The sequence below is a fragment of the Emydura macquarii genome, unplaced genomic scaffold (genome assembly GCF_026122565.2).
Source record: "Emydura macquarii macquarii isolate MOO-44397 ecotype Brisbane River unplaced genomic scaffold, CSIRO-AGI_Emac_v2 contig_383, whole genome shotgun sequence".
Taxonomy (NCBI): Eukaryota; Metazoa; Chordata; order Testudines; family Chelidae; genus Emydura; species Emydura macquarii.
This window is the reverse complement of record NW_027130520.1, coordinates 9414324-9428066: the sequence shown is the minus strand read 5'-3', so window position 1 is coordinate 9428066 and position 13743 is coordinate 9414324. Positions and strand designations below refer to the sequence as shown.

At 39.5% G+C, this 13743-nt stretch overlaps 1 protein-coding gene across 2 annotated transcripts in view; it reads left to right on the top strand.

Moving 5' to 3' along the window:
- The first annotated feature begins 266 nt into the window (after nt 1-266).
- Nucleotides 267-13743, top strand: part of DPYS (dihydropyrimidinase) — a 41770-nt gene continuing 28293 nt past the window's right edge. The window contains exons 1-2 of one of the 2 annotated variants that reach the window (XM_067537375.1): nt 267-829; nt 13194-13352. In XM_067537375.1, the coding sequence (XP_067393476.1) occupies nt 569-829; nt 13194-13352 (420 nt within the window). In that variant the 5' untranslated portion in view covers nt 267-568. Of the gene's footprint in view, nt 830-10718; nt 11137-13193; nt 13353-13743 lie in introns of those variants that run through there. The other variant, XM_067537376.1, reaches the window with a different exon arrangement.

Here is a 13743-nt window from a genome sequence, read left to right as displayed (position 1 = left end):
ACGGAGCATGAAGGCTGAGCACTCTTGAAAATCTGGCCCTTATTAGTTGCCTACACAGGAGCTAAGCTCTGTTGAAAATGTGGCCCCACAGTCACTATTTAATTTTTTTTTTAACGAAATTGGCGAGACCCCTGCTTTCTCTGGCCAGTGCAGAGTGTAGCTGATCAGCAGATGTTACATGCTAAACTGTGGCACTGGGAGGAGTTAGTGGTGCAGCAGGAGTGTCCTCTGATAGAGATATAAATACCAATATGTTTGGGAGCCACTTGCAAATGACTTGACTTGCTGAGAGAAGTGGGCTGGTGAGAGAGCGAATGGGCAGCAAAGCACCTTTCAGGAGGAGCTGCTGGGGTCAGTTTTAGAAGAGGAACCAGGAATCTGTCTGCTTCATTCAAAAGGAATGCATGCAGTGTGCTCTTGCCCTCCCAGTCTGTGTTCCTGCTGGAACTATCTTCCTACAGAAGAGAGGCCTGAACCTGATGCCTAATAGTGCCACTGCTTCTCCTGCTACTCTCAAAGCTTAGGCCCCACTGCTGGGAATATTTGCAAGGACCCTGTAGCAAAAACCATGGCTCCCCAACAGCAGAGGATTTTGATCAAAGGGGGCAGAGTGGTGAACGATGACTACTCGGAGCTGGCTGATGTGTATGTGGAAGATGGAGTCGTGCAGGCGGTGGGACCACACCTGCAGCCACAGGCACCTGCTGGGATCGTAGTGATAGATGCCTGCAACAAACTGGTGCTGCCTGGGGGGATTGATACCCACACACACATGCAGTTCCCTTTCATGGGCACCCAGTCCAAAGATGACTTCTATCAGGGAACAAAGGTAAATCAATCTGTCTGTCTTCTCTTTCCCCGGAGGAAAATTCATTACCATCTACTCTATTCTCTTGCTCTAGGAAAGAAGTAATCTCTGGATACCCTCTCTCACTTTTTAGAGGGTTAGCACGGGAGGGAGGGAGGTTTTCTCTTCCATTTTTCACTACCTCTGTCTCTCTCTACCAAGGAATGTCCAGTTTGGATCCAATTTGTATCTGCCAGCAATGTCCTCATTTTCCCTAGTTCTGTGCTTGGGTTCTGTTTGCTTCATCTTTGCAAGCAAGGTAAATGACATGAGCAGCTCTAGTGATGCGTTTTTTCTTCCTGGAGAGAAGTACACGTACATGTAGAGTTTATTTAAATTAGAGAATCAATTTAATTCTTTATGTAACTGGCTGATATCGTGCCCTGGAGACTGAAGTTCACTGTCCCCAGAGCAGCTTCAGCGCTGCAGCTGCTCAACATTCCTCACTCTGTCCTGCTGGTAGAATTGGCCCATCACCAGCTTCCACTAGAGTCAAACCAATGTCCCAGAACTGAGCATCTGTATCCCATTACCTGTCCCTTGACCTATCCACTCCTCTAACGGCAGAATTGCTGTTTGCAGAAAAGAGAAAACAATTGTGTATCCTCCTAAGGAGAACAGGGTTAAAATAAATCTAGGTTACATTAACTATGAATTTATCTTAAATTGTAAAATATATCCAATAATTGAAATACATTAAATTAAACTTTCATTCTGTTATGTAGTGATGTCATGCAATAACCATGGAATTATGATTTAAGGCATTTTAGTATCTGTGATCACAGATTAGATTTATCTGATTTTTAAACATAGATCAGATATTCATTTCCTGCCCACCCCATGTTTTCACTACAGAACAGTGTTAAAGTTGGTTGGGTGTCTTAACTATGCATTCCCGTACTTTAACCTGTTTGGATTTCTTTTATGTTTAACCTTAACTCTGAATTTCAGAGTTTGTAATGTTTGTTTTTTGGGATAATTACAAACTGTCTTGTAATGAGTGTTACCAAGATGTACCTTCAATATTAACTCCAGCATAATATATTATATAGGAATCTTTATACTGCATTTTCAACTTTATTAAAGATTGCTTTTTCTCAACATGCACCAAGTCCACTGCCAACTGTTAAAATAGATGGATCTTAAATTTACTGCAAAGTGTTCAGTAAAGAATGATTTTTGTATCACAGCAAAGCTATTTTCTAGCATAGTAAAGTAGCTTGTATGTCAAACATGTCATGTTTCCTGTTTAAGGGAGATTTATGAGTTAAAAAAGACACTAAAATATTTGATCTCTATATGCATGAATATGTATTAAGCTTGACAACTGAACAAGCATTTTAAACTTAATCATGGAGTTTTTTTGCAAAAATCCAGGTGCTGTGATGGGTAGCTGGTAGATATGAGAGAATAATTAGCAGTGAATCTATTATATGAATTTCATACTTTTATAGGTGTAAGCTGTCCATGAGTTTATTACATTTTTCTCCAAAACCCTCGTTCTCCAAATAATTTCCACAAATAACTCTTAGTTTTTAAATCGTTCAGTGAGTGGCTTTTTGTGAGTATTGGGTATTAGAAATTTAAAATTCAAGTTGTTTGTTAGTTTTGCTGGGACATATGGATCACATGGTATGTAATCTGTTAACTGATTGGAGGAGTAAAACTCCTAGAATCAGGTTTCTGCTCTAAATATTCATGTTAATATATTCAACATTCACTGACACTGAATATTCTCCAAAACTTAACTTATAGCTTGCTGTTACTACAACCATTCCCGCCCATAAACTTGTTCATCACAATATACTCAGAATGGGTGAAATTCTAGGTGAGAATAAAAAGCTCAGTGTTGTGGTTCAAGCTTCATCTCTGGGAAACCTAGTTGATGCTGGCTGGCAGAAGGAAACACTTTGAAGAGTTGGCAAAAACTATGACCTTGTTCCAGTTGAGGGCATCTGTCTTTTACTCATCAAAGAGTCACCAAACTTTGGTACCTGGTGGATTCAGCTCAATTTATGGATAGCAGCTAGGACCAAAAACACCTTTAGCAATCTGTGGATGGCTAAATGACTACGCCTTTTTTTGTCAGGTGAGGATCAAGTTGTGGGGATTTATGCTCTTCTTCACCTCCAGAGTAGAGGGCTATGGCTGAGACTGACCTTGGAAGTGCAATAGTTATATTATGCAGCAGTTCACTTGCTAATGAAGCATGACATAGATCTGTACATTTTAAGGTCAGAAGGGACCATTAGGTCATCTACTCTGAGCTCCTGGATAGCAGCAGCCATAGAACTTCATCCCATTATCCCTGTATTGAGCCCAATAAACCTGCACTTGACTCCCTTCCAAAAAGTCTTTAAGAATTCAAGGGATGGAGAATCCACCACTTGCCTTGCTAGTTTGTTCTCATGGTTAATCACCCTCACCGTTTGTCCAGATTTAACTTCCAAGTCAGTTGATCATCTTATGCCTTTCTCCATTTAAGAGCTCTTTAGTACTTGGTATTTTCTCCCCGTAAATATATTTATATGCTGTCATCAAATAACATCTTGATCTTTTTGATAAACTAACTAGATTGAGTTCCTTAAGCCTCTCGCTGTGAGACATTTTCTCCAGCTGCCGAGTCATTTTTTTTTTTTTTTTGGCTCCTCACTACACCCCCTCACATTTTTCAATATCCTTTCTAAAATGTGGACACCAGAACTCTAAGCAGCATGCAGCGTTCCAGTATCAGTCTCTGCCTTATGTGGAGGTAAAATCACCTCTCTTCTCCTACTCACTATTCCCCTCTGAATACATCCAAGTAACGCATTAGCCCTTTTTGCATTGCAATAAGAGTTCCTGGTTCAGTTTTTTGTCCTATATGACCCCTAAATCCATTCCAGAGTAAATGCTTTCCAGGATATAGTCCCCTATTCTTTAGTTATGGCCTGCATTCTACATTCCTAGATGTGACCTTGTGTCTCTTTTTGTGTTAAGTGCATTTTGTCTTATCATGCTTATGAAAAGATCCAGGTCACTGTATATAACTGCCCTGTCCTCATCATTATTCACCACTCTCTCAATCTTTGTGTCATATGCAAACATTATTAGCCCTGATTTTATATTTACTTCAAGGCTTTGCCAAAAATATTGAATAGCATTGGGCCTAAAATCAATCCATTAAAAAGATATTAGAAATACCCCCATTCGATGATAATTCCCCATAGACAATTACGTTTGGAGATTTTTCAGTTAGACAGTTCTTAATCCATTTAACATACTTTATTGATATTGTATAGTGCTAATAACATAATATGCTTAGAAAGGCTTCAAAACCCAGAGCAAAGCAGGGGTCCTGCAGAAATACCAATGTAATCATGCCAGTACAGGCTGTGTTTAAAGTATGTTTAAAGTATGTGCACAGGCAGGCAGAATGCACATGCAACAATTCTGTCATTTCCTGAATGCCTCACATTGCAGCCATGTGATTCTTTTGACATTGGTTTTGAATAGACTAGATCATTTTACGTATCTTCTTTTGTGCCTCTTTTTATAAGAGGTTCTCAACAGCAGTTAACAAGTATTAATTTCCATAGCCTCCTATCAAGGTAGAGAAATAATACTATCCTCATTTTCTAGATAGGAAAACTGGGACACAGAGATAAAGCAACTTGTCAATTATCATCACACAGTAAGTATGTGGCAGAGATGGAAGTAGAACCAAGTTTCCTGACCCCTAACCACTGCTTAACTCCAGGGTCAAATACAGGAAGAATATATCACACACATGCTCCACCAATGACACCGATGACATGTTTAGTCCCACATCCAAGTCATATAGTAACATAGTGGTGAAATACTGGCAACATGTGAACAGACAAAGTGCATAGGCTCATGCAGCAAGAGGGCTAATACACATTTGAGGCTATAAAGGCCAGACAAGCAGACAGCTGAAAGAGAGATCGGGAGCTGTGAGAGAGGACCTGGAAGCAGCTGGGAAGCACATTAAAATTCTTGTGTTAGTTGCTTATGCCCATATGCAGTAGATAGGATAAAAAGAACTGTCTGTCCTAGTGCCTCAGCATAATCTGATCACCAGCTGGGCCAGGAGAAACTTTCCCCTATGGTAGAACGTGCACAGTTTGCCAGCTGCATTATAGATTTCATTTGGTTTTACTTTCTTTTAAGCATCTGGAATAGGCTACTTTTAGAAATGGGATGGTGGAGCCCAGGGCTCTGTATTAGCTGCAGGAGACAGAACTGCTTGGTTGATTACCCAGAAAAAGGGTTGAATTCTATGTGGGTTACACCTGAGTGAAACACATCTTCTCTACCTCTTTGACATGATTATCTGTGATCAGTGAGTAGTCAAGAACAGCCCTCATGTTCTTAAGAGATCCTCCATTTAAAGTGGACACATCTTTGCATGGTGGTCCTGTTCACGTCTGCCTTGGTCACATTAGGAACATAGGAATTTGCCATTCTGGATCAGACCAACACCCATCTAGTCCAGTGTAGGTTCAGTGCTAGGCATTTATCATGTAACCAGTCTGTAGTTTCCACAGACTATCAATTGATAGAGCAGCCTTCAATTCCTAAATCTTAATCTTAAACCTAAATCTTAAATCAGATAAATCATGATTTCCTGAGTGAGTTAAATTGGGGGAAGCTCTGTTATGAAACTGTTTATAATTGATCATTATGGAAACTTTGGTAAGTGGTACTGCACTATTTATGCTAGGTAACTAGGGAAGGTTTAATGCATGTTACCTAATTTTTCTAGGAATTTTACTTTGGGCCTGAGCCTTCCTCTATTAATCACGTGAGCAAGTGTTGAAAGAATTGGCCCTGTATATATCTACTTCATGTCTATAAATGATTCATGCAGTAGTATTTATTCAGATTATATTCAATAGTAAAAGCTGCTATCTATGGAATAAACCAAACAAATTATTTATTCTGTAAACATAAATATTTCACATTAAAAGTTGAAAAATAAAACTTAGATCCAAATGTCTATTTAAATGTACTACAATAGGCACAAGGACATTATCAGTAGAATAAATCTGTGTTGCTAAGAAACAAGAAAATTCTCCAGATGCATAAAGTCTAGCAACTTCTCTAGACATATAAAAGATGCCACACAGTTAACTCTGATTGTCAGGCAATAACCACATATACAGCAAGAGGTTCTGGTGCTATTCTAATAAAATTAAGAACAGAGCAGAAGTGTTTTGTGATGTCCCTGGAACCAGTAAGTTGTGCATCTTTTAGCCCCTGGGGGTTAATTGAAGTTCTGATGAAACACAAGGTTTTAGCATATGTTGTGTGCATGTCGGTCTCATGATATTACTTTACCCACCTTGTCTCTCGGTTTTAACGTGATTTTTGTTTGTTCACATTGTCTGTAATGCATTGTCCTACATGCTCTGGGATAGATCCTGAGCTGTGACTGAGGTATGCATAACATATCTTAGGAGGGAGAGTGCAAAAGTGGCTTTGAGAGAGCTTTGCTCTCTTCACAGTCCTGGCACAGCTGTGTACCATGGCAGTCCCCTGGTATAAATTAGAACAGATCAATGGCTGTGTTAACTTAAGCCAACTCTCTGCAATCCAAGGGGCTAATAGCAGCCAGGGGGTGGAATGCTGTGACCATATCTCTTGTCATGCCAAGCCCCCTCTACTGACGACAGGAAGACATTTCAGTGTAGGAGATGCTGTGCCACTGGAAGATTCACTTTCACCGGGATGACCTTCCAATGGCCAGCAATTTAGGCTTTAAGACTGTTTTGTACCATTAGTGTGGCACAGCCGGGCTTCTTCACCTAAATCTTCTATTGTGTGATTCTGTTTGCTACACACACTGGCACCCCATCCCCACACCCCATTTGTTAGGGTTTTTTAAACTTGGCTTGATTTCAAAACCAATATGGAAAGTTCTGTTGGATTCTAGGGGCACAATTACATACTACTGGGCAAAATGCTCTCTTCTCTGAGTAACCTCACACCTAATAGGTCCTGGTCCGGTAAACACTTGCTAAGACTGTGACATCAGCGGTTCCTCAGTCATCATCCAACTGACTTTGCATCATTTGCATGCAACATTTCTGTTTGTTCTAAGGCTGCAAAATTATCCCCTACTGTAATATCTTGTATTTCATAAGGCTAATCTAACTGCTGTGAAATACACAGTAATGCTCTGAAAGCCACATATAATTACAATAATTAATAAAGTGCTAGGTGCTGTAAAAACGCAGAACAATAAGACTGTCCCTGCCCCAGGCAGCTTACATATGAGTTTTTTTCACTAGCTGCAAGTGGTACTTTTGTTATATGATTATATAGCGAGATATACTTTTACTTTACTTCTATTTTGAGAATTCATGATTTTTCTTCCAGTAAAATGATTCAAAGATACCTAATAGCAAGAATAACATAATATACTTAGAAAGGCTTCAAAACCCAGAGCAAAGCAGGGGTCCTGCAGAAATACCAGTGAAATCATGCCAATACAGGCTGTGTTTAAAGCATATGCACAAGCAGGCAGAATGCACATACAACAATTCTGGCATTTCCTGAATGCCTCACATTGCAACCATGTGATTCTTTTGACATTGGTTTTGAATAGACTAGATCATTTTACGTATCTTCTTTTGTGCCTCTTTTTATAAGAGGTTCTCAACAGTACTTAACAAGTATTAATTTTCATAGCCTCCCATCAAGGTAGAGAAATAATACTATCCTCATTTTCTAGATAGGAAAACTGGGACACAGAGATAAAGCAACTTGTCAATTATCATCACACAGTAAGTATGTGGCAGAGATGGAAGTAGAACCAAGTTTCCTGACCCCGAACCACTGCTTCACTCCAGGGTCAAATACAGCAAGAATAAATGTTTTATTATCACCATATTTAAAAGCTGTTCTACAACGTGTATGGCATTATATTAGACTAAATTATAATTGTTCATTTAAACATCCCACCTTGGTTTGCTTTGGCTGAGTCACTTTCCAATTGGTGGCAAGTTGGCCCACTGAAAATTATTTAAAACCGAAAAATCTTCTGATATTCAAAAAAGGATCCAGTGCACACTTCATTTGCAATGGAAAATATCAAATCAGATGACTGTAGATCAGAATGGAAAATGCATGACTTGCCCTTTTGTTTTTTTCTGAAAGAAAATTGCATATTATGTGACATTTCGCTCCACTGAGCTTTCCTGCGTGTTAAGTTTCAAGAATGAGTTGGGGAGTGGATTTTTATGAGACTGAGGGTAGGTCTTCACTGACGGTGGCAAATTCACCGCTGTCAGATCGATCTATCTGGATTGATTTAGCAGTCAGTGAAGACCCGCTCAATCGATCCGGAAGTCGATGCCTTAAAACCACCCCTTCAAGTGGTGTAGTGCTGCATCAACAGGAATGCATTTCCTGTCGGTGCAATGCAGCGAAGGACGTCGTGTAGAAGAGGAGTTATGAAGTCGAGAGGAGTTACGCAAGTTGCTCTGCATAGCTTGCGTAACTCCTGTCAACTGCCGCTGAATTTCCAGGTAAGTGTAGACCAGGCCTGACATGACATCAAAATCCAGTCATTGTGGTTAACTCACATTCAAAGGGACATGTGCTTTGTCTTCATTTTCCATAAGCATAGGGGGCCTGAAAAGCTGTGAAATTAGTTCAGTGAAATCTGTGGAGAATTAAGTTACAAAGGACTAAAGTTACTTTACTCCTGAATGAGAGGATCCACACGTGTTAACACACTTTAACGTATGTGCATTGACTTCACACCTCCAGTTTACACACACAGCAGATTCTAATTATTTTGAAAAGATGCTTAAATAATTATGTAATTTCTAAAAACCATCTCCCTTTTAAGGTCTGTACATAGTATCCACATTGTGCTAGATAGGGTGACCATACGTCCCATTTTGGCAGGGACAACCCTGTCTCAGACGTCCTGACTTTTTTGGCAAAACTGGGCATTTGTCCCATTTGTTTTTGTCAACTGATAGGGGCCAGCTCCATGCCGGGGGAGAAGGGGGGCTCAGGCCAGCTCCTTGAGGGGGGCTAGGGGGTTCAGGTGAGTTCCGTACAATATCCCATTTTCCCTTTGGGAAATATGGTCACCCAATTGCTAGATTAACTTTTCAACTGGTTTGGTCAAAAGTTCCCTAGCCCATGGGTTCTCAACCTGGGGTCATGAACCTTAAAGGGATTGCAAAAAGGTCAGGGAAGGTCACAACTAGAGCAGAGTGAAAATTTTCAAATAGTTCATTTGCTGAAAAATGTAGCTTTGGTCAGCCCCAAAATATTTGTGAATTTGACATGAATTTGCTGCATGGTTTTGCCCCAAAAATAATTGAGGAGGAGGGCGGTTAGATTCGTAGTGGTGGTACCGCCCCTCATAAAATTTTTAGCCCAGTGGTAACCACCAGACTATACAGTCATTTTCCTCTGGCTCAAAGTATTTTATACAAAATGAAATAGCTCCAACAGGAGAGACTGAGCAACCCACCATAGAACACACTATAGACTCTGATTAGTGCACTCACCCGGGAGGGAGAAGACTTGGGTTAATCCGATCCCGAGAACGAATTTGAATTGGTGTCTCCCACATCACAAGGTGAGGTCCCTACCACTTGGCTAAAGGTCATAAGGGGATTCTTTTGGAAACTGGCCCTTCATTTCCTTTGCTTATTTAAAAAAAATGCTCAGAAATTAAATAAAACATTGCATTTCAGGTCAAACAAAATGTTTTTCTTTGTTTATCCAAAATGAATATTTTCCAACTTTTGTGAATCCCAAAATTTCAAAAATTTGTGATTTTGGTTCTGATCAAACCAAATTATTTTGGATTTTTTGGAACTGCCAGCAAACTGAGAAATCTGTTACTTGTACAGTTCTAGCCATGATGATCTTTCTTTTCTTTATGTTTAGGTGAAATGGAAAGATCCCACATTTATGATAGAGGTCTATAAAATCATGAATGGTGTGGAAAAAGTAAATAGTGAAGTGTTATTTACCATTTCACACAATACAAAAACCAGGGGCCACCTGATGGAATTAATAGGGTGCAGGTTTAATACAAACAAGAGAAAGTAGTTTTTTTCACAGTGCACAACTAGCCCATGGATCGCACTGCTAAGGGATGGTGTGATGGCTAAAAGTATAACTGGGTTAAAAGAAGAACTGGAAAAGCTCATGGATTATAGGTCCATCAATGGCTGTTAGCCAATGTTGATCTCTCACCTTGTTTCCTTTTTTCTTGTTTTGAAGCCTGCTGTAAGTAGAAGATATTATAAGGGTATGATATTGGCAGGTATGCATTGCTGGCAAGGTTGGAACACACATAAGGGAAGTAAGTGAACATAAGTAACTGGGTTACTAAGTTTACGGGCCTGTTTATTAGTGTGAGGCCTTGTAAGTAGTTATGCTAAGGGCTAGATTTTAGATTAAATGTGATAGCCTAAGTGGAGAATCCCAGATCATATATATTTGCAGTCTCATTCTGAGAGACAAACAAATGACCATAAATGGGTACAGTACACTGAAGGATTTCACAAAAAGGAAGTTTTGTGGAGGGTTTTAGAAATTGGGTTGCTATGCAGTAAGCTGGCAGTTAAATCATATTTACATATCAGAATTAAGAAATGTGTGACGTACTTCCTATAGCGAAAGATACACAGATCTTTTGGAAGAGAAAATTCTGTCTAGCCCAATTTCAAGAACCCATGTTAATGGATAAAATACACGTGTGATCATCAATAAATAGACTAGAAGAGTGAAATATACAGTGTCATAATGTATCAGGGCTACACCAAGGTGATCAGGGATGGAACCCTATGCTTGGGATGACCTTAAGTCTCTGACTAGAAAAAGCTGGGAGTGGAAGACAGTGGGATCACTCCATAATTGCCCTGTTCTGTACACTCACCCTGAAGCTCTGGTGTGGGCCACTGCTGGAGATAGGATATTGGGCAAGATGGACCATGGTCTGACCCAGTATGGCAGCTCTTCTGGTCTCCTTTTTTGTTGGTGTTGCTGTTGTTGCTTCTGTTATAATATCATTAAACACCTATTCCAGCAAGAAGGATCACAGGGCCACGTTTATATCAGAATTATTGTGAAATATAGTGCGAACAATTAGCTAAGGGATGGATTGAATTCCTCTAGCTAAAGTATGTGCTTAATGATGCCGTAGGGCAACAGATCTTTATTATCTGTACTTGCAGATGTCAAGGAAAAAAGATTCAAGGACAGAATAAGGAGGTGGAAATACCTATTTTTTAAAAGTGCTCACAAACAAGGTATTATTGTATTCTGTATTATGAGAGATGGTCTATTTTGTTTCAAAATAAAATCTCACTATAAAGTGAATGCAAATGTGTGTGAAAAGTTGCATGGACATTGATAAAAGTGGTTTGCAAAACCCAAACTGACTGAATGTTCAAAAGTGCTTTGAAATCCCCAAAGACAAACAGAAATGCTGTTGTTGCAAAAATGTCTCCAATTCTGGCATCCATGTAGTGGTAGGTAGAATATTAAATTGTTTTGGAAAACAAAGAAGAGGACTAAAAGGTTGAAAGAAAGAAATAGCTCTAAAGCAAATCATGGTGGCTTTAGCAAACAGGTTTAGGAAAAAAACAGAAACAGGCTGAGTGAGATAGAAATAGGAAAAGAGCATTGCAGTGTTAATGTGAACCCCAGTGTACTTTGATCTGAACTGGGATTAACAGCTATGCAAACAAATACTATTCAGAGGAAGAGAACTTGTGGCTGATCAAACTAAATAATAAGAGCAGTGACAGGCTGGATCAGATTGGTTCTTTATTTTAGTCCAGTAACCTGTTTCTGACACTGACCTATTGCAAGATGCTTCAAAGGAAAGTGTAAGAAACCCCACAATGGACAATTAATAAATAATTTTCTCTAGAAGGGAAGTTCCTTCCTAAATCCATGCAGATAGTGGTTGACTTATGTCTGAAGTATGAGTGTTTGTGTCCCCGCTAAAAAGAGAATTTTTTCCATGTAAAAAGATATTTCCATGTAACTATCTAATCCTTTCTGGATTACAGCCATGCTTTTGCAGTCAATATATTGTGGCAATGAGTTCCAGAGGTTAAATGTGGACTGCTTAAAAATGTATTTCCTGGGTCAATCCTAAATTTTGTCAGTGAACGTTTTCTTACATGTACACTATGCATGAGAGAGGCTAAATAAGAGCACCTGATTTCTTTTCTCTGCACCTCATGTCCCCTCTTAGTCTTCTCCTATTTAAAATAAACAGTTCCAGTCTTTTCAATCACATTGTATACAGGATTATTTCGTAATTATTTTTGTTGCCTATCTCTGAAACACTTGTATTTCTGTTTCTGAGATAGGGTGACCACAGCTGAACCCAGTATTCTGAGTGAGGCTGTATCATTGATTTATACAAAAAGCTTTAGAACTGCTGTTCTGAACAGAGGTTTCCACTGAATTGCCCACATTGAGATGGAAGTCTTTTACTGAGTGGTTCTAGTTAAGAAAGAACCCAGCAATGTGTTTCGTCCAAGTCTGCATTACATTGCATTCCTCAACACTGAATTTCATGGGCCATTGTGAAGCCCATCACCTACCTCATACTAGCTCTTTTTGAGGTCCCCTCACAGTTCTCTTTAGTCATGACTTACCTAAATAATTTTGCATCATCTGTGGTTTTGCCACCTCACATGGTTACCTCCTTTTCAACTGATAAATACTTTTCAAAAATACTTTTAAAGTAATTTTGGTGTTCCACAGAACTCAGGTTTTTAAACTGATGCTGTTCTGTATTGGAGGTACAATAATTCAAAGGCATCCTTTCTGCCTCTATTGTTGTTCTGCTGATACTTGGATTTATTTTTCCAACTGGGGAAAGCATTTTCCACTTTGGTTACATGCCTAAGGTGATTCTGGCACTCTTCTCTCTGTTATGTGTACCAGCTGGTTAGAGATGTTCAATGATGCATGGATGCTGCAGACTCTGAAATCTTTACTGTGGTTTGGGGCCTGTGTAACTACTTTTCCTTTAGTTTGTTTAGTCTTAGAGTTTCCTGTGTTCCTTCTGAATGCTGGGTTGGGACCTCTTTACTTTGCTCTTTACATCTAAGCAGAAATTTAACATCCTACTTGACGGAAACCAAGTATGTCTCTGCACCATCAAACTTTGTATTCAGATTTCATGCAAGGTGAGTCTTCACTTGCATATAGCATTTCATGTTCAAGGGTGGGCATGGAGAGGAAAAAATGGATTTTTGAAGATTTACAAGATGGAGAAGGAGGAGGGAGTGAGAGGAGCCTTTCTTCACTGATTGCTAAATAACTGCAACCCCTGTGATTGCAGGCTGCTCTAGCAGGAGGCACTACTATGATAATCGATTTTGCAATACCTCAGAAAGGATGTTCCCTTATTGAAGCCTATGATACATGGAGGAGATGGGCAGATCCTAAAGTATGCTGTGATTATGCACTGCATGTGGCAGTTACATGGTGGAGCAGCCAGGTAGGTACAAGAGTGTGTTAATGCTATATTGATTTCTTAATGTTAAGTTGAATTATTCATGACTAGATTTCAGATGTAAAGTGTAACTTGCTAACATAAGTAAAATGTATATATACTTAACTGTATTGCAAAGCCCTGCAGTAGTATTGCCTTGGTCTGTGGTTTTTTTAGATCTTACAAGCTGAACACAAGTGGAGCTGTCAATTTCTTGAATGAGAGATTTCCAGGAAAACCCCATTAATTCTTGTGTATATTTGGCCTGACCCAGAGAAGTGCTAAGACCCTGCTCATCATCTAAATATGCCGTTGATTTCAATGGGACTTTCAGGCACTTTGCACCTCACAAAACGATGCCCGTTCTTTGGGATCATATAGAATGTGAGGTGCTATA